Source organism: Mauremys mutica, chromosome 24, assembly GCF_020497125.1.
Source record: "Mauremys mutica isolate MM-2020 ecotype Southern chromosome 24, ASM2049712v1, whole genome shotgun sequence".
Taxonomy (NCBI): domain Eukaryota; kingdom Metazoa; phylum Chordata; order Testudines; family Geoemydidae; genus Mauremys; species Mauremys mutica.
Genome location: NC_059095.1, coordinates 12982114 through 13003360, shown reverse-complemented (window position 1 = coordinate 13003360; position 21247 = coordinate 12982114). Strand labels below are relative to the sequence as shown.

The 21247-nt window shown below is 48.2% G+C and overlaps 1 protein-coding gene across 4 annotated transcripts in view; it reads left to right on the top strand.

The window, feature by feature from the left end:
• The window catches only part of PIP5K1C (phosphatidylinositol-4-phosphate 5-kinase type 1 gamma), a 73610-nt gene that overhangs the window by 41568 nt on the left and 10795 nt on the right, over positions 1–21247 (top strand). For 2 of the 4 annotated variants that reach the window (XM_044998413.1, XM_044998412.1), the window contains exons 2-13: positions 1234–1265; positions 7922–8014; positions 8367–8497; positions 9210–9327; positions 11777–11929; positions 14865–15164; positions 15855–16060; positions 17688–17771; positions 18269–18317; positions 19298–19382; positions 20291–20452; positions 20621–20650. In XM_044998413.1, coding sequence (XP_044854348.1) covers positions 1234–1265; positions 7922–8014; positions 8367–8497; positions 9210–9327; positions 11777–11929; positions 14865–15164; positions 15855–16060; positions 17688–17771; positions 18269–18317; positions 19298–19382; positions 20291–20452; positions 20621–20650 — 1443 coding nt within the window. The remainder of the gene's footprint in view (positions 1–1233; positions 1266–7921; positions 8015–8366; positions 8498–9209; positions 9328–11776; positions 11930–14864; positions 15165–15854; positions 16061–17687; positions 17772–18268; positions 18318–19297; positions 19383–20290; positions 20453–20620; positions 20651–21247) is intronic. The other 2 variants (XM_044998414.1, XM_044998415.1) reach the window with 1 other exon arrangement.

Genomic DNA, 21247 nt, shown 5'->3' with positions numbered 1-21247 from the left:
CCTTTGTTCTGTGCAGAAGGAATTTCAGTGTTCTGCTTTGCAACATGAAATCCTTCATTTAGAAGGATTAAGGATTGTTCAATAGTCTGCTGATCCTATCGTTCCTGGGAGCCTGGAAGCGTGTACAAGGCCTGTGTCTCTCTCAAACCAGGTAACTGGAAGCAGGTAACGCTAGTTAGGCAGCCTCACAGCGAAATCATTATTTCTTCTTTTTAAAAAGGGCTTTTCCCTCCCAGTTAGCACATTGGCTCGTCCAGCAGAACTCTCCATTTGAGGAGAGGGTTACTTGCTTAACTTGCAAGCCCTTAGGGCAGCTCTGGGGGGTGTGGTGTATTGCTGAAAGGGCTCCTTTTTGAGCCGCTCCTGATGCTTGAAGTCATCCAGGGTCAGCTTCGTGAAAGCATAATTCTCCAGAATTAGGGCCGGTTGAGCTGTTGATAACTGCTTGGGTTTGGGTTTTTTTCTTTCGTGTTTTGTGTGTGTGCGTGCGCACGCGCTTTGAATGAACGTCCAGTAGTGCTGCATTATCCCATTGTAAGGGCCCCTTGTTCTGTTAGCGTGCTCTGGTTCAGACAGCAGAGGGGGCTGTTCTCATTTAGAACCATGCGTGGCTCAGTCTGCAAAGTTGGACTATAGCTAAGGTGGGAAAAGGACAGGCTCGTGTTAAGGTGCTAGTGGGATGTGCTCAGACTTTGCCTTTCTGTGTGACTTCAGGCAAGTCATTTAATCTGGGCCTCAGTTCCTTGTCTGTAAAATGGGAATAATACTTTCTTCCTCGCCAGGGTGCTGTGAAGGCTAATGCATTAGTGGGCGTGGGGTTCTTTAAGTAGATCTGGGGCTCAGTTCAGACCAGTCTTTCCTCTTGTTGAGTGGCTAGAAGAGAGCACTCCTCTTTGGGCTTTAAATAATTCTTCAGTGTAGCACAGTCCCATTACTGGAGGAGCAGCAAGAAGTAGGGGAAAGTTGTGTCAACTATGTAATATATTTTTAGAGTAAAACCACCACCAACAGCCAAGAAAGAAGACATAAGCCCCCTATGAGCTTCTAAAAACCAAGTTGTCCAGGCTTGTTCTTTAACTTGGGACCCCTGCACTTGCAGAAATGAAAGCTGGGCAAAAAATTACTGCCTTGTTTTTTCTGGCTATTTACTTGACTGATCAGCTGTTGGGATAAATGCACCTGCAAAGAGCCTGTGACCATCCTCCTACTGACCTCCTGTTCTTCTCTCCTCAGGTCTGGCACTGAAGAAGACGGCCCTCACTGAGGTGAGTTGCATACCGCTGTTTAAAGCCTTCTGCAGAGGCGGGGAGAGAACACAAATAGAGCTTTTATGGTGCACAGTTGAAATGGAGGAATGTGCAAGGTGGAAGATTCATGGTTTTTTAAGTAAATCTTGGTGTTGATGAAGGTGCCACGTTGGCAGCCTAGGAGAATGAGGTCCTCTAGCTTCCTACAGCATGGCTGGCAGCAGGTCAAGGTATTGGGGGGCGGGGTGTTTTTGATCTATAGTGATCACATCTGGGGAGGATATCTTTCATGATCCATTCAGCCCTTCTGTCTGCTGACTGGCAGTGATAGGGCAAATTATGGTGATGGATTTTGTGATGTTGATACGACCATTTGGAACTGGACTGAGACCCACCAATTAATCTATGTAATATTCAGGGATTCTCACTCTGAAGTCTAGAATGTCCTTTCATGTATTTATACCTGCTCCTGTATTTTTCACTTCGTGCATCTGATGAAGTGGGTTCACAAGGACTCCTCGTTTTTTTTGAGTCAGAATGGAGCACTGGAAATTGTTACAAGCATGGCTGAGAATTCTTTTTATTTAGAGCAGTGGTCCCTAACCTTTTCGTCTGGCGGGTGCCAGACGAAGGACTGTGGCAGTGGTGGAGCACCCGACGAATTTCTGTGGCATTTCGGCGGCGCCACCTCTCGATGACATCACTTGTCGGCAGCAAGCGGCGTCATCGAGAGGCGTTGCTGCTGAAATGCTGCAGAAATTCGGGGGCATTTCGGCAGATGCTCCACCGCTGGCCAGGATGCGGGCGCATTTAGATGCCCCCGCGGGCGCCGCGTTGGGGACCCCTGATTTAGAGTATCAGCAGATTGAATCATCACTGGGATTTGTTACTGATCAGTTCAAGTTCTCAGCTATTTTGACTACAAATTACACCCTGTGTGAGAGCATTGGCTTTTAGCTACAGTAAGCCACTTATAGCCACATGTATCTGTGCCAAGTCAAGGATCCTAGACCTTTGTAATAACAGCAGAATCTCAACCCATCACCACCCTTACTCTACAGATAATTTTCATGCAACAATTTCATTGGTTGTATGTGGGGAAAGTGCACAGATGGATTTCTGGGCCCAACTGCCACAGTTCAGCAGGTTCAATCACTGGGATTCACAGTCTGTTAGTGTCCAATTTTTAACTTCTTGGACATTTTTGGCTTTTTTTACAATATGACTTTGATAGCACAGTCTTTCAGCCCATGAGGGTGGGTGTGGGTGTGAGAGAGATCTGAGGTGGGCCATCTCACCAGTACTCCATTGCTCTCCACTGGGCTCTGAGTTGGGACTCGAGATCAAAATTCGATTCCTGCCTCTGCCACAACCTTTCTGTTTGACCTTGGACAAGTCACTTAATCTATTTCATAGAACATCAGGGTTGGAAGGGACCTCAGGAGGTATCTAGTCCAACCCTCTGCTCAAAACAGGACCACTCCCCAGACAGACTTTTACCCCAATTCCCTAAATTCCTCACAGATTGAACTCACAACCCTGGGTTTAGCAGGCCAGTGCTCAAACCACCGAGCTATCCCTCCTAACTGTGCAGTGGAAATGAAATGTCCCTGCCTCTCAGGGGTTTTGAGAAGATAGTCTTAAGGATTTTGTTACTACAGTGATGAAAGCCATGTAAGCATTTTGCTACCAATGCAGGCCCAAAATTAAATCCCTGGCCTTCTGGTCAAAGCTTCACCAGTCCTGAGCAACTCAAGCTCCTGGGCGGGGGCGGGATATCTCAGTGGTTTGAGCATTGGCCTGCTAAACCCAGGGTTGTGAGTTCAGCCCTTGAGGGGGCCATTTGGGGATTGGTTCTGCTTGGTTCTGCCTGGATCTCTTGAGGTCCCTTCCAACCCTAATAATCTATGAAATGTATCTATTGAAACTGGCCCCCATCTAAGTATTTTAATGCTCAGGTGGAAAAACAAGTTACCTCTCCAAGCAAAGCACATTTTATATCTTTATTAGAATAGAGAACCCAGTAAATTGTGCTTCACTAAACAGCACGCAAGTCTAAATCGGAAATGGGGAAAGCTGCTGGTAAAATTCAGAGCTGACGCTAAACTTGTGTGTACGTATATTGAGAGCCTGATTTTCAGACCCCATCCTCCAGTTAAAGTCAATGGGAGCTGCAGGTGCTCATCTGAAAATCAGGCCTTGAAATATTTATTCAGTTTGCTACTTCAGTTACCAGATTTCTAGTCAATGCTACCCATTGTAGCTACCGGTCCCACCCTCTCTCTCTGCTGCTGTCCTCATGTGGTTCAGTTTTTGGCACTGGTTGTAGAATCTGAGTAAGCTCTTGGCTCTGGCTAGTGTTTCCCTGAGAATGAAGCTCTGATAAGAGCAAAAACTTTGTAAAGTATATTCATGGCTTTAACAACCTGTGATACATATAAGCTATGCAAATAGAGCATCTCTTTTGCTGTGTCGTCGTCCCCCCCCCGGCGCGCGCACGCACACTCAGTGGCACTACTCACCTACCACTTGTCTCTGTACCTGTCCTAGGGTCTCACCCCCACTTTGAGCTTTTGGGTTCAAAGATGGGGACCCGCATGTATTCTCCCCCCACCCTAACCCTTAGGGTAGGTTTCCTTTGTCATGGTCTCACCCCCACTTGGAGCTGTTGGGTTCCAATGTGGGGACCTGACTTGGTTTCCCTCTAAACTAAAATCCTAGTTTAGATCTAGTAAGCTGCCACCACTCAATCAGGAAATGTGGATTGAGACACAGTCCTTCCCCAAAATCCTAGGGGATTCCAAGAGCCCCAAATCCATGGAGTTCTTACACCCAGGAGAAACAAACCATTCCCCCTGCTTCCTCCCCCCTCCCTTTTCCTAGGAGAGATACCGGGATCTAACTCCAGAGGGATACCTCCCCCTTCTCTTTCCCTGAGAATCCACCCAAGGAAAGACCAAACAAGTCCTTAATAGAAAAGAATTTATTAAAGAATAAAAAGAAAGTAACTTGTCTCTGTAATTCAAGATAGAACAATACAGGGTCTAAGCTTATCAATCTCTGGAGAGAATTCCCCCTCCCCCTTTCTCAGTAAAAGCAATATCAGCAAACAGGAATAAAGCATTTCCTTTAGCAAACACACAATGGCAAATATAGAAATCAAATCATAAGACTAATTCGCCTTTCTAATTAATACTCACTATTAATTAGTAGAAACTACTCCAGGAGAACTTGGAGACATGACTGTCCTCTGTTAGATCCAAAAAGAGCTCTCTGAGCAAAACAGGGACACAGACAAAGGCTTCCCTCCACAGAGATTTGAAAATAATCTTGTCTCTGATTGGTCCTCTGGTCAGGTGGTCACCAGGTACTGCATGTTAACCCTTTACAGGTAAAACAGACCTTAACCCTGATCTGTTTATTTATGACAGTACCTTTCGACAATCCCACTGCTCTTGGTACGAGAGGCTGCTCCGCAGCTCTGAGAGCTGCCACTGAGTGTGTGCGCTGTATCAGCTCTTTGAAATCTCACCTTAAAATCATCTCATTCTTGTTTATGCTTGAATTTTTCTCCCTTTGCTAACTGTTATGTAATATTGTGCAGATTTAGTGGTTGTAGAATAAAACAAATATGATAAAAGCTGCTATAAATGTCTTGGGTGAGGTGGGCTATTGTGTGTGTATCTCCCCAGTGCGCCATTGATTGGCTTCTAGGTGCAATTTGAAAAGTCCTGAATGTGTGTCAGTGTGGGCAGGTGGGTAGAGCACTGGACAGACTCAGCAGACCTGGGTTCTAAGTTCCTGACGCCGCCACTAGCCTGCTGGAAGACCTTGGGCAAGCCCCTTCCCCTCCTGTGCTTCAGTTTCCCGTCTGTAAAATGGGGATGATGATGTTGACCTCTTTTGTAAAATGCTTTGAGATCTGATGAAAAGCACTATGTAAAAACTAGATGTTACTAAGCACAATAGAAGAGCTGATTATTAATTACATAGGGGATGGATCTCAGGGATCACCCCTCTCTCACTCATTAGCTATGATAGGTTATAGTTTGCTAAGTCGCTCTTGCTTTCTGGAGTTAAACACCACAGCTGGCAGCAGGGAGGATCCCGTGTGCTGGCCTCTAGGGCAGTGTTCAGCCAGTTTTCGTTTGGTCCAGCTGTGTCAGACTTTGAGTAATACGGGTTGGTGGGGGGGTCATTGTGTGTATGCATCCAGATACCGTGATGGGCCCTCATTTAAACGCCTAACAATAATGATAATTTTCTATAAAGCGATGGCTCTGGGAGTACGATAGCCATTCTCATACCCCCAAATCAACACCTAGTGGGAAATTAAACTTCTGGACAGGCTAACTCCTTCTTTCATTGCACAAATAGCCAGTCCTCTCTGGGAGAGGAAATGCTCCGTTATGGTTAGAACAAGGGCCTGGGGGTCAAGCCCCTGCCCTCTATCCCCAACTCTTACTTGCTGTGTGACTTTGTTGGTCAATGTGTAAAATGGGGTTAATTACCCACAGCACGGGGTGGGATTGCAACGGATCAATTCATATTTGTCGTGAGTTTTGAGGTCATTAGGTGGAAGATGCAAAATGCAATGTTAATGACGTGTGGAGTAATGGTAGTCAGAATGGCTGGCGTCTGCTGTAGAAATGTCCAAGACTACATAGATCTTTATAGAAAGAAGTAAAGGCATCCAGTTGGTCCTGTCCAGAAGGCACTCTAGCAGCTTGGGTAATTGGAAGGAAATATTGCAATACTTTGCTGCAGTCTGAATAGAATCACACTCCCTTTATTGTAAACATCGGTGCTAATAAATCATCAAGTGCTGCAGCATAGACCAATACCACTGGTGCGGTGTTCCTCCATGAGAGACTGCCTGGGGTCATTACATATTGTGCCTAGATGAGTCATGTCTAAAGACCTGGCTGGTGGTTAATGGCTTCACAGAAGCAGAATGCTCAAGCGCGATTTCTCCCCCTAAATGTATGTGGTGAGTCCACTGAATGTTGTTGGCTGCCTGTGATGCTTCTTAATCACCATGGGTAGTGGGCAGCTGCAGAGTCATTAAAGCAGCACTCCAAGGCAGAGCTGTTTATAGGTGGATGGGACTGCAGAGAAACACTGCCTTGAATTTTACAACGTGCAGTTGGCTTGATGTGTACAGCTCTGCTGCGGATTCTAGAAGGAGCAGATGGAGAAAAGACTGGGTAGAAAGAGACAGGACAGAAGAGCGGAGGGCACAGCGATCGTTTTAGTATTGGCACTCAGACCGCACTTTACACACGTTGGCGGAAACTGCAACAATTACAGCAATTCACCTGGCTTGGTGAATCAATTGTAAACAGCAGCTTGCTTCAGTGAAGTATCTCCCCATGAACACAACACTGGTGATTCATTATCCACTCTGCTTGCTGGCTTTCAGATGGAGTATAAGGGGTTGGCGTTGAGCTCTGAAGCCCAAATGGCCTGGTACTTATCTGAGTGGGGTGTTTAAAGACTCATCAGTCTGGCTAGTACACCTCCACCCCGATATAACAGGAATTCAGATATAACGCAGTAAAGCAGCGCTCCGGGGGGGCGGGGCTGCGCACTCCAGCGGATCAAAGCAAGTTCGATATAACGCAGTTTCACCTATAACACGGTAAGATTTTTTGGCTCCCGAGGCCAGAGTTATATCGAGGTAGAGGTGTATTTGATTCACATCCCCACAGTGCCTGAGCACCCCACACACATGAATGCAGTTATTCTCCCATTACCCTGTGAGCTGGGGAAGTGTGACGCAGCAGGGAGCGGGGTGGACTGACCTGGGACTGTCGTCTGGTTTTACTGGGGCTGTCTGCATGGGGGATCGGAGAGCAGGGGTGACTTTAAGTGAGGGATGGTACCTGAGCCTGTAACCAGAGCCAGGAAGGGGGTCGGGGGAGTCAACACCTTTGCCCGGGAAGCTGGACAAAGGAAGAGAGCCGACTGGAGAGGGTTTTAGTTTGTTCTGGGCTGGCTGGGAAGAGGCAGGAACCCCAAGTCTGGGGTCTAAGCTCCTTGTCCCCCAGAGGGACCTGGCTGGGGGGGTCCTGGTTGTACCTACAAGCCCTGCTTGGGACTGTGTTCCTGTTGTCTAATAAACCTTCTGTGTTACGGGCCGGCTGAGAGTCGCAGTGAATCGCAGGAAGTGGGCGTTGCAGGGCCCTGATGACTCCCCCACACTCCACCAGTTTTACAAATGGGGGACCGAGGCACTGACATGAATTGTTTTGCGGGAGTTCGCTGGCCTCCATTATACAGGAGGTCAGAGGATCAGGATGGTCCTTTCTGGCTTTTACACAGGGAGTCCGATAGAGCTGGGAAACAAACCTAGAACTGAGTCCCAATCCAGTGTCTTAACCCAAGACCATCCCTCCTCCCAGTATGTCAAGATCCACAGTCCTGTGTGTGAGAAACAGACCTGCTGGCTATCAACTCTCCTCTCATTCTGAGGGGTGTATAATTTAGGGTTTAAAGCTTGCTGGGGCCAAATACATCTGTATGCGCTCTGCAGATCGTTACACGGGAATAAATGCAGAGCATTGCATTCCTTGTAACCACAGCCCCTCAGTCCTTACTGTGCCTCTTCTCTTCCTTTCGCTAGCGTAGCTTTTCTTCACCACTGTGACCTGAAAATGTCTTCTCTTTCCCAGGCCCCCTCGTTACCAGGGCAGCCTGGAGCTGGCCAAGGAAAGAAGATAGGTCATCGAGGAGTGGATGCTTCTGGCGAAACTACCTACAAAAAGGTTTAATCTCTTGCTTGATTTCTGGAGGGTAGTGGCCACTCCTACAAGTGGGAGGTTGAGAACAGAATAGACTAGAATCAAGAAACAAATGGGGAATGCAGGTGTGCAATTGGCCAACCAATGTGATTAGATTTCCCTGCAGTGTATTGTGCTGACCTTACACGCTACGAGCATTTTACAACGATCACTCTATAGAAACCTGAGGCAGTCTAGAGTGTTGGTCTCTTACAAAGCAGACCTCCTGACACCTCCCACATCAGCATGATCCCAGAGCAGCAGGGTTACCTGTATGTGGGGGCTGCTGCTGTAACGTACAGTGAAGGTGCACTGACTGCTCTTTTCCTTTGGCTAGACCACTTCGACCACTCTGAAGGGGGCCATCCAGCTGGGTATTGGTTACACGGTGGGGAACCTGAGCTCCAAGCCGGAGAGAGATGTCCTGATGCAGGATTTTTACGTGGTGGAGAGCATTTTCTTCCCCAGGTAAGTGGACAAGTGAAACACAATGCAGGGGCTGGCGGTTTCCTTCCGTCATGCTGATTTAGAGGGGCTTCACTCGAAGCAGAAAGGTGGGCCCTCAGAATTTCAAGTGTGCACCTATTTCTTACCAGCACATTACTGGAAGCATTAGGAATCATGGTGCTGCAGCTCAAGAGATGGGGTTAGATTTACGATGGGCTGTGATATATCTGCCTACTGGGCTTGTTAGCCTTGAAGCTTTTGTTGCCTTTATAATTGTCGTCCTTTTTAACCTACCTAGGTGGAATTTTCACCTCCAGACACCCTTTCACCTCCACCCTTTTGTCTGACACTTCTTCGTACTGAGGAAACCCTCTGAGCCAACAATATTCATTGGACCACTTCAGCTATTGCATGGCTGAGCTGTTAATGTGCAGGGCTTACAGAAACTAGATTCTGTACGTAAATACATCTAGCCTTGCAAACTTCTGTTCTCTCTTCCCAAGGAGTGAGTGTTTCCTTGCCAGGTGGTTAAAATGTTAGATCTTTTTGCTAATGTCCTGATGAGGTCAGGCAAGATCTTTGTGCTTAGGCTGGTGGCTTCTTGGGATGCCTTTTTACAAAGCTCAATTTGCCTTTTTTTCGTATCTATTAACTGGCTGAGTGTAAATGTGCAAGTACGTGAGGCGTTAATGTGAAATAACATGCCTGCTCTTTTTGTGTCCTTTCCATGCAGTGAAGGAAGTAACCTCACTCCAGCTCACCACTACCCTGACTTCAGGTTCAAAACCTATGCACCCGTGGCTTTTCGGTACTTCCGGGAGCTCTTTGGAATTCGTCCAGATGATTATTTGGTATGTGTGGAGTTCTTTATTTCTCTGGGGTTAGTACTAGGTATGAATGGGCTTGGATATAACTGCTTTACTTGAAGCCTCAGCAGAAGTGAAGATGGGGGAATGCCATACCACAGACTGATATGTGACCAGTCAGCTGAACAAGATTAGGGGGTTTCCTTGGATTTTTATTAAAGTCAGTCTCCAGCTAATAGCTGGGGGAAACTGAGGCATGGAGTCAAGTGACTGGGTCAATATCACAGGGGCAGTTGAAGTCAAATTTGAGGAGAGAACATAGAGGAGGAAGCCAAACATCCTCTAACTAATATTTGGTAGCTGGAGACGGAGATAAGTACTGGGATTAGAGAGAATCTCTGATCCTGTACATCAAGCAGATCCCAAATGTGAAGAAGTCTGTGGTGGTGCTTCTCTTCTTGTACAATCTGGGAGAAAGACCAGCTGGAAGAGTGGGTCCGAGAGGCTCCTGGTCTTCTGGTGTTTCTGCTTCGGTTTGCTGAGTCCATTCCCAGCGAATGAGGTCTATTGGGGCACCCTCTGTTAAAGGAAGAATGGAATAATCTACTGTCATGGAGTCTTTAAAGCACATTTGGTTACAGTGATATGGTGGGGTTCCATGTCTATTACTCACTGATAATGCAACAAATGTATTCTGTCTACAAGAAAAAAAGATGAGTATTCTAAACTCCCTCGGGACCTCAGGGAAGATGTTTTCTGCCTCATGCATCATCCCCAGTAATAAAGATTTAACAATCTGAGAGTAGTTAACACTTGGTAACGTGAAAATCAGAATAGACTCTAACTTGCTCTCCTAGAGCTGAAATGGCTCGTCAGGGCTAACCAGTATTCTTCCGTCAGGTCACTGACTGGATTTGGAATAGACTAAGACCATGTCTACACTATGGGTGCTGGAGTGACGCAGCTACGGCACTGCTGTAGTGTAGCTGCTTCCTACTGTGACAAAGGGGTTTTCCCATCGCTGTTGTTAATTCACCTCTCCGAGAGGTGGTAGCTAGTGACGGAAGAATTTTTCCATCTACCTAGTTGTGCCCACAGTAGGGGATGGGGCTTAACTATAGTGTCTGTTGTGAACTTTTCCTACCCCTGAGCAATGTCAGTTTAAAATTTAAGCGTAGGTCAGGCCTCCGTTAAAGTTGGCTCCTGTGTGTAAGTGGTTGCACCTCGTCTTGCTGGTAGCAAGGCAAAGTTTGTTGGAGGCGGGAGCAGATCTTAAGAAGGTGCCATTTTTATGTAACCACTTTGCCCATATCTGCAGCTAGTCAGAAATGAGGACTGAAAACATACCAGCAAAAATGAGCCGGTATGATGGGGCTGCTTGACAACAAGAGAAATCCCCATCTGTGCCATCTGGGATAATGCTTGCTGATTTGATGATAGTGGTTACAAACTTGGGGGAGGGAGAGAGCCTGCCTGAATTCCAAAGGTCACAGATCTGATTTGCAGCCACTGCTTCTCCATTCTCTGGCCCACCACAGCAGTGAATGCCTTTTAATTATGCATGAGATAATTAAGTTGGTAAAGTCTTGGATCGTTAATCCATGCAGTGCTGAAAGCTGTTTTCAGCATGTAATGATAGCATTTAATGTATCGCTCTGATTATGTCCCTTCTGTATTGTCTGCTTTACCCTGCCTTACCTTCTTCAAATATCAGCTCCTACATAATGTTGCCCTAACCCCTTTTGTCTGACATATGCAAATGTTTTTGGGCTATTGTATCCACATAACACCTCCTCCTCCCTTCTGCTCCTCATGCACATTCTGCTCTGGGAACTTGCTGTTCAGATTTCTAGTCCCTGCTCTGTTCTCCAGGATTGGGTTCTGAATACAAGGAAGCATAATTACCACATGCCTACTGATACATGAGTTTTCTGGGGAGCGGGGGGGTTCCCACCTCTCTCAGTTGCTGCACTGAGGGTGTGAGGGACGCCTCTGCAAACCATGTATCTTTAATGTTTGAGCACATGGGAGAGCTTTAGTCCTGGGAACAGGCAGTGCATTTTGTTCCTCTCTGGCACTGCAGCACACAGAATGCTGAACAAGCTGGCTTGACTCTTTAAATCTGATCTTTCTGTCTGCACGCACATTAACACACTGAGGGAAAGAACCCTATATGTGGTGGTGGTACAGGGCATAAAACATTAAAAAGATTTGATGTCCTTATGCAGCCTGGGTGTTACTGAGGACAGGCAGATTAGCTTGACTCTGTGAGCAGTCAGGGCACTCTGGACTGTAACGTCTGCAGCTCTTTGTAACCCACTGAGAGACCTAACTCCAGTTTAAGGTTCACAATTTCCATACTGCTTAATATCCCAGACCTCTTGATCTAGATTCCGTGGGGTGGTGCCTTAGGAATGCCTTGCAGGTGTATTGTTCTGGTCATAGCTTATCTTTTGGTATATGAATGGCATCTTTTTTTTTCTTTCCTTCCTAGTATTCGTTATGTAACGAGCCTCTGATTGAGCTGTCGAACCCTGGTGCCAGCGGCTCCCTCTTCTATGTCACCAGTGATGATGAGTTCATCATAAAAACTGTGATGCACAAGGAAGCGGAATTCTTACAGAAACTTCTTCCTGGCTACTACATGGTGCGTATCAGGGCTTTGGTTTGTGGGAGGAATGTACAGCTTGCCTGTCTGCAGCACCACAAAGGGTGGTGGTTGGTAACCCAGCAGGGCTTTCTTTGCCCGCCTGCCGAGCACACATGACAGAATGAACAGCCTATTGTGAAGTCTGACATGGAAACAAAATTCAACTCACTTGAAACCTGGAGGCAGCTGAGCCATGTCCTGACAAGTATTTGCACCACCCTCCTGCTTTACTGCTGTTGTGTCCCAAGATAGCAGATTATCAAGCCTTAACTGTTGGAGGCCTTAAGGGATGAAACTTTCTCCTATCAGACGCTCCTAGGTTTGTGAAGGCAGCTGTGTGGCAGAGTGGGTGTGTTATTGCCCTGCTTTTGTGCAGCTCCCAAGCATGTTTGTTTCGGGAGTACCCATCCCTACTGTTTCCTGAATTTCCCCTGTGTGTGTGCTGCTTAACAGAGATCTGCTTAGCAATGGGCTGTTCTATTGTAGTGGGTCCCTGCCGTCGACAGGCCCTGGTACCAGTCTGTCAGCTGAAGCCTTTGCCTGTATCAGCCTGTGGCTGCAGCCTGGCATCTTCCAACCCAGGGGTCCCCAACCTTTTGAGGACCAGGGACCGGCAGAGGGAGCGCTCGTCCCGCAGCTCAGCTGGACCGCCCGCAGGCGTGCCTGCGGGAGGTCCACCGGCTCCGGTTGAGCTGCCGCAGGCATGACTGCGGACGGTTCGCTGGTCACGCGGCTCAGCTGGACCGCCCGCAGGCACGCCTGCGGCAGCTCAACCGGAGCCGGTGGACCTCCAGCAGGCGTGCCTGTGGGCGGTCCAGCTGAGCCGCGCGACCAGCGAACCGTCCGCAGTCATGCCGGCGGGAGGTCCACCGGAGCCCCGGGAGCAGCGGACCTCCCGCAGGCATGACTGCGGAGGGAGCGCTCGTCCCACGGCTCGGGTAGACCTCCTGCAGGCACGCCTGCGGGAGGTCCACTGGGTCGGTTCGCGGCCTGGTTTGTAAGAGGCCGCGGCCCGGTACCGGGCCGCGGACCGGGGGTTGGGGACCCCTGTTCTAACCGACACCAGACTGTGGGTTGCTCTACAGCGCAGCAGCATGGTGGGTTAGCATGGCCATGCACTGGGGCTCAGCAGAGCCTTGCCAGGAGAAGAAAACAAGAGAACCACAACAGGAGCCCACTGTACCAGGCAAGGTGGGTCCCCCCAGTGGCAGAAAGCATCTCCTCCTACACAGCTGCATCTTAGGGTCCAAACTGCATTCAGAGAACCTGAAGCCTGCAAAGGGGAAGCACTGTGCTATGGAAATGCCAGAGCTAAGGTTACCCACCCGACCTTCACTCTGCCCCTTGTATGTGTGCATCGTAATAGTCTTTAAATACCTGATAAGCTATATTCCTCCAGATCCCTGCCTCACTCGGAGCACTGGACTGGGACTGGGGAGACCTGAATTCTATTTCTGGCTATCTCACTGGCCTGCTGGGTGACCTTGGCCAAGCCATTTCTGCTCCCAGTGCCTCAGTTTCCCCATCTGTAAAATGGGTGTGATACTTCCTTCCCTTTGTAAAGTGCTTTGAGAGTTACTGAATAAAGGAACTAGATACAAGCTAGGAATTATTATTCAGAGGCACCTAGGCTCCAGAGTGTGACTGAAAGTCAATGGCTCCCTTTTGAAAATGGGATTTAAGCAGCTAAATCACTGAAGAGCTTTTGAAAATGTTACTCTGTCTGAGCATGTGCAGCATGGTAGGCAGGGCTGCTAGGATTAGGACATCTCAAACGGAAGTAGTAACTAGACTGTCTTGTCCCAGGAACTTTAGATGATTGGATAATAAAAATAATTGGAGGCTCAAGCATGACTTCTGGACCTGTTGTAAAGCGCTTGTGCTGTTGTCTGATATTTTGTAAAGTTACACTGTGCTAATTGCTATGGGGTCTCCCTGCTGCTATCTGAAACTCATCGGAGGTGTAAAATGACCTGAGACAGACAAGACACCAGGGTGGTTGGTGCTGAGTTTCTCTAACTCTGGAAAGTGGAGTTCTGCTTTCAGCTGCTTGCTGGCAGTGGTGGCTTTGTACGGCACCGTATCAACTGACACGCTCAGAACAAAAACTCACTCGTGGGTCTAGTGAGGAAAGAGGAGATGAAGGGCATTAAAATTTCATACACTTGCTGTGCTTCTGCTTTCCTTTGTTTTGAAACCTGGCAGGTTCATCTCTTCTCTCATGTAGCATGTATAGCTCTTTGTTTCCTTTTAACAGCCTCCCAGCGCTGACAAGCAAACCGGGTTTGTGATGTGAGATTCCTAATAACATGATTGCCTAAAATGGGCCTGACAGCGGGGTGGGTTAACTGATCTCTCTGGCAGACTGTTTGTTTATAAATTTGGCTCTTTCTATTAAAGGTAAGATGAGATGATAGTATTTCCTGCTGGAGAGGCTTCATAGAGATGTTGTAATAAATGTTACGCCATTGGTTTGTTCTGAGCTAGGGAACAGTTCATAGTTGTAAGATCTCCAATTGGATGAGGATATTTGATATTTTAAAACTTTAAATTCCCACTAACTAGTTGGGGGAGGGGGGGTGTTTGGTTAGGTTTCCCTTTCCTTAGCTGCAGTTTGTAGGGAAATCTGTTTGGGAGTTCCCAGACTTGGCTATTTGCCCAGAGAGAGGTGCAAAATCTTATTTTCTATAGGCAAGTCAAGGCATAGCAATCCTTCCAGTTTGTAAAGCCAGGCCCTAGGTGGAGCCATTCAAATGGTTAGTTGGAGCTTGTTTGGAATCTTTCTTGTGCAAAGCTGTCAAGGTAAAAATAAATTCTGGATGTGCAGATGCTAGACTTCAAACCCTTCCCAAAGCCAATCTGAGCTTGGGTTCTGCACTGAATAAAGCAGTTGTTTTTCACAATGGCTCTTTCTAACCTTGCCCCACTGCAGAACCTGAACCAGAACCCACGGACCTTGCTGCCAAAGTTCTATGGACTGTACTGCGTTCAGTCGGGAGGCAAGAACATTCGGGTGGTGGTGATGAACAATATCCTGCCCCGGGTGGTGAAAATGCACCTCAAATTTGACCTGAAAGGTTCAACCTACAAACGCCGGGCATCCAAGAAGGAGAAGGAGAAATCCAGCCCCACTTTCAAGGACCTGGACTTCATGCAGGACATGCCGGAAGGCCTAATGCTGGACACAGACACCTTCAGTGCGCTGGTGAAAACGCTGCAGCGAGACTGCTTGGTAAGGGCAAGGTAAACCTAGAAAGCTGGACTGACTAACTGTGTAGCTCTCAGGCAGCGGTAACCAAGATGGACTGTCCCAGGCTTTTGTTAGCTCATTAATCTGTAAGCCCCAAAACCAGCTGCCTCCACCCCAGTTCTCAGCTCACCCAAAAGTGGAGTGCAGTAGTTCGGGCTCATGGTACTCTGCTAGTTTCAGAACATTCATTAGTGTCCTACAAAATGTCATAAAACCAAATGACACTTGGCTCCCAGGGACACAGCTTGCCGTGTGCTGCGGTATTCTTGGTTCTTCCTATCACATTTGTTCACTTATTCTCCAGTTCACACAATTCAGTCATCCAGAACTGGGTCATTGGGGTGAATTCGTGAACAAGCTTCTGCTGTACAGTGTGCAGCAGATGATGGGCCCCTTGTAAACTCTGCCATCCCACAACCCAACCAAACGACCAATGGCAAGGGTGTCTGAGATCCGACGGTTAGACTAAGCCCAGAGTATGTTGTGTTGAAACAAAGGGTGATTAATTCTGATGCTCGCTCACGCTGCTGCCTAGGAGTTGTTGGCATGAGTTCTGTGTAACCAGATGGACTGTCCAGGCTTTTGGGTCTGCCTTTGGAGTAGCATGTGAGAACTTACTGGACTGACTGTCTTCTTGTCTGATTTGTTCTTGAACTTGATACTAACCTATAGGTGTTGGAAAGCTTTAAAATCATGGACTACAGCCTGCTGCTCGGGGTGCATAACATAGACCAGCAAGAACGGGAGCGGCAAACGGAGGGAGCCCAGAGCACGTCTGATGAGAAGCGTCCCATTGGGCAGAAGGCACTTTACTCCACCGCCATGGAGTCCATCCAGGGTGGGGCTGCCCGGGGAGAGTCCATAGATACAGATGACACGTAGGTGAAAACCTGGTTCTCTTGCATTGCTGTAATGGGAGCGGGTGGAAACAAAAAGCCAAAGTAGTAAATCCCGAAAGGTTGCCACCCTGTGCCGTTGGCTTGAACTATCTGCATGACCCAGCTACTAAGGAAAATGGAGCGCAGCCACTGATGTATTGCAGCATGGAGTAGTTTGTTGTGAAATGTGGTCGTCGTCATTCTGGAACACTTACCAGTTCCCGTTTAGTTATTTACGATGGTCGTGACCATGAACTGCACCTCATCCGGCAGGTAACTGGGCCCTGTACCAGCCTGTAGGGCCAGCACTGGTCTTGGGTGGAGAGATGGGGGCAGGCTTCGCTCAGGAGTGTGGTGATGCAGTGGGGCTACACACTAGCGTAGCCTGTGGAGATTAGAGTTCAGTTTCTGCTTGGATTGTGAGTCTGTCACTTGGTCCCGGTGGAATCCTGGCAGGCCAGCGTGGGTTGAGGATGTGGCATGCTTAGCAGCACCCGGCCTCTGCTCAGGAGAGATCCAGGCCTCGGCATGTTGGGGTGGAGCCTGCCCAGTGCTTGCTGCACTTGGCCTTACGTGTAGTTCCTGAGCCGTGTGTGGCTCTTGCAGCATTTTGGTTTTATGGCTCGGTGGATTGGGCTCACTAACAAATGGTGGGGTTGCTATGTTTGTCTGCTGGCATCTGTGCTCTGAGAGACCAGCTGCTCCGTTTTGAACAGTTAGGATTCTGCACACTTAAAGAGCCAGGAAGTACTTTGGTGTTTCCATTCTCTCAAATAACTCTTAATTCCAGTGGACAGCCTGACGTCCGCATGTCGACTTAGCAAGTGCTGATACTAATTGCGCTGCAAATTCAAGAGGGGTATTAATGGGCGGGAGGGGGCGAGGGGGGGAAGGAGGGCGGTTTGAAAACAAACTTGTGCTTAAAGACTTGGGCCAAGCTTCCGCTTTTATATGCACACAACTCCCACTGACTGATCCAGGGCTTGTGCCATCTGTACCTGTGAGCAGTCTGGCCCTAGGGTTCTCAAAGCATTTTCCCTGCAAAGGGCATGCCTAAGACTTATCTAACCACTGCTGTAGGGAGCAGCAGTTGTGTGTGGTGGGTGCTAACACACAGTCTTAAATGTCAGAATGTATATTTTTGGGAGAAGGGGATGTTTGCCCGGATGCCTCTTTGAAGTACCACAGGCATCTTAATGTCCTCCTAGGTTGCCACTAGCACCTGGCTTAGTGTATCTGAAGGGTGCATTTCATGTGTGGCACTGCAGCTGGTTCTTTACGTCTAGCTTCTGAGTAAGAACCCATGTCCTACGTAGGACAGGAACCCTGGGGTGTCTGGCCCAGGTAGGAGAGAGCAGTCACCTGATTCATAATAAACCTTAGCACTGTATATGGTCAAGTGCTGTACAGAGGTTGACTCCTAGAACACCACCTTCCAGTCAGACAGAAAAGTGCACGACTCCACAGGTACTGTATCTTCTAATGAAAGCTGTTGCACCAGAGTCAACCTGATTAACCACAAGATTGTCCCCCCGATAATGTGGATGTCTGTCTTTCCACTCTGACACACAGCACAAGTAACCTAGGGCATCTCTGCGTTGGTGTGACAGTGTTTTCTTTTCTTTAGAATGGGAGGAATCCCAGCTGTGAATGGCAAAGGAGAGCGCCTCCTGCTGCATGTAGGAATAATAGATATCCTTCAGTCCTACAGGTAAGGGGACTTGAGCATCCTCGGACCCCTGAGCCTCTATAAAACCTGGTTTTAATACTGTATGGAGAGAGATTAAAGCCTGCCTTTGAGAGAACAGTCTCCGAGAGCAAGTGTCCCAATCTGTCTCACGTTGATCAATGCATATTTGAAAGCTGTGGGTTTTTATCTTGCTAATTTTGAAGCTCTTATCTCAGCCAGTGGTGCTGAATCTGCTTTTCTCAAAGAAAAGTCTCCCCTTTCTGGAGGGGTAGTACCACGTGTAGGGGAGTAGTTCTTGTGCCCCTCCCTCTTCCCACCTCCAGTGTTTCCAGGGAGTCTTGACCTTCCAGCTGCTGAGACCTAGAAATCTCTGCTTCAGAGGCATCGGCGCAGCTCTCTTGGAGAGAGGGAAGCTGTGCTCTGAGAACGGGAAGGAATATTAGCAGCTCACTGTCCTCTGCTGTGAAAGGTGGTCTGGCAAACCTGTGTCCAACACTCTCTCTCTCTCTCAAAATTAGGTTCATCAAGAAGCTAGAACACACTTGGAAGGCCCTTGTCCATGATGGGGTGAGTATTCGACACACACAGCCTTGGGTGAGAGATGCTGTCAGCAAGCTGTGGTCTGCAGGGTTACTTGCATTGCTTTCTTGTATGCAGTTTGGTGCCATTTACCTTGCTGTTCGTAGTCTCTGAGCGGGTACAGCTTAAATCCAATGGAAAGGAGGAATTCTTCACGCCTATACGCTTGGGGCAGTGGAGTGGTACTTCCATTCAGGTTCCCTTAGCTCGGCCCACTTCCTCAAATGTTTAGCTGTCATACCTCAAGTTTCTGTCCTCTGTCTTCCTATTGTCCTAGGGACCTTTGTACTGGCACAGAGCACTGGGTGATGTGTTTGTAGTTCCACCTGGGTGAATTATCTACTAACGAGGAGTCACTTTCTGCTTGTTTTCCTCTGACATTCCAGTGTGTTCCACAGCAGCAAATTGTGCTGCTAGAAAGTTGACTTCAGGTGGGAGATGACTTGCTCTTCAGAAACGCACATCGTACTTCTATAAAATGCCTTTGTCTCATTTACAGAAGCCGATGGTTACAGAAGCAGAATAGAACATCAGAGCTGTCAGAGACAGTTTCCGCTTTAGTATGCGAAATGAAATGCACAGTACAACTCAAATGCAGTGATGCTGCATTGCTGAATTTTGGTGACCATGTCCAATTCCACTGTATCCAAGTGTGCTTTGAACGTCAACAAACAAAGCCGGGGCACTCTCTTGTATGAAATCAGGCCATTTGCTTCCTCCAAAAATCTAGGTACCCTCTAAGCAGCAGAATCACCAGCCCAGCATAATACACTGAGAGCCTCGTCAAAATGCAGTCAAATCAAAGGCCATGCTCCAAGCATATTTATAGTTAAAATGGAAAGGCTTACCTGAAATGATCTGCTTATGGTGCTGTCAGCATTAAATGTTGGAATAAAGAAGACTCACTGGGCACTGCTGATAAGGCGATAGATTTTAAGCATAATGTTGATCACCTCTCCTGTTTCTAGGACACGGTGTCAGTGCACAGACCCAGCTTTTACGCAGAGAGATTCTTCAAATTCATGACCAACACAGTGTTCCGAAAGAATTCCTGTAAGTGTATGTGGACTCACTGTCCTGGGGCACCCGCTGGGACCCACCTCCCTTTGAGATGGGCAGGAAGTCTTCTCTCCTCCCAATGTCCCCTGACCCTGCTAGGAGGAAAGACCTTGACTGAATGCTCTGCCATACTAAAGTAGCCCTGCTGCCTCCGTTGTAGCAGAGGAAGTGCTTCACCCCCCGATCTCCCTGCTCCCACTCCTTTGCATGAGTGTTTTGAGTTCTCCTGACACCTGTATGTATAACCACCGTTGCACAGTTCTCTTGGGGCCCTTGTGTCTGTACATAGCAGTGGTTCTCAAACTTTTATACTGGTGACCCCTTTCACATAGCAAGCCTCTGAGTGAGACAACCCCCCCCTTTATAAATTAAAAACTCTTTTTTATCTATTTAACACCATTATAAATGCTGGAGGCAAAGCGGCATTTGGGGTGGAGGCTGACAGCTTGTGACCCCCCATGTAATAACCTCATGATCCCCAGTTTGAGAACCCCTGGTATATAGAGTTCTTAAAGCAGGTGGGTAGGAATCTGAGACTGCCATGCCTCAAGACATCAGTGGGAGGGCATGATTGGCAAATGCTTGCCAAGAGGAACTCGTGTTTCTCCTGTCAACACTCCCCACAGCAGTCCAGGCCTAAGCTAGGAAATGGCCATGGCCGGGAAGCTGGAGCTCGCTGCAGTTTGGAGCTGACCAAACTTCTGAACTGAAGTGCCTGATTCAGAGCTGGAAGCTCTTTAGGCAAACGGTATCAACAGCCCGCAGCTAGGCCTTGCTGGAGACGGAGTCCTTCTGTTGCTGTGTTGTGGGGATGTTCATCCAAGGGGTGGGGGATGGTTTTTCTAGTGTCCAGTCAGTGAGTGTGGCTCGTGATCTCATCTCCTTAACTCTTCTGACTGCAGCTCTGAAATCATCTCCATCTAAGAAAGGACGTAGTGCCTTGTTAGCTGTCAAGATGCCTGGCCCAACAGCTGCATTTTCAGCTAGCCAGATCCCCTCGGAGAGGGATGAAGCCCAGTATGATCTCCGAGCCGCCAGGAGTTACCCCACGCTGGACGACGAAGGTAACGGTTGTGGTGGTTTTGGCTGCCCTGTGGCTATTCTCTCCCCCTAGGTGTGTAGCTGTTCCTTAGCATCCTCTCCTGTACTCGTTCAGTTTCCCCCACTGTGCACCAAATATGCATTTCCCTGGATCAACAGCTCTTCATTCCATTTCTTGCTGTGCTTTGCAGGTGCTAAACTTAACCAGGACAGGGGGGAAGGTAAGAGAATATTGCTTTGGCAGGGTATTAGGAACTAGTATATGGCTAAGCGGCGCCAGTGGCTCTGAAGAGGGTGGAGTCCCTTCCCTCCACTTCTGGAGAGAGCCAGCACCTTAGGGGTTCTGTGTAAAAATGGTAATTGACGTCACTGCTGCAAGGTGCCCATTGCTAGTTGGCACTTGCAGTGATGACAGGGACAGTCCAGACACCATGGAAACACTGTTGGCTTGTTGACCATCTCGCTGACAGCGAGAAGAGAACTGGGGATACATGGGGATGTGAAACTGAATTCCATTGGTGCTCAGCTACGGCTGTACTGTACGAGACTTGGCCTTTGCCAGGAGAAAGCTGGGTCAGATTCTCCACGGCCTTGCGTCACGTACATCTGTGCTACCTTTACCAGTTCTGAATGGTAAAAGGCAGTGGCCAGCTGGGCCCATAAATGTTACATCTTTACAGCATAGTTGGGTGAAACACTGAGGGCTCCGTTCATCGTCTGAGCACACGGGGGTATAGATCTGACAGTCTGAGCCCAAAGCCAGCTGGGTACGAGCGAGGAAGCTTTCCATGGTCCTGGGCCCATATTGCAATGACAAG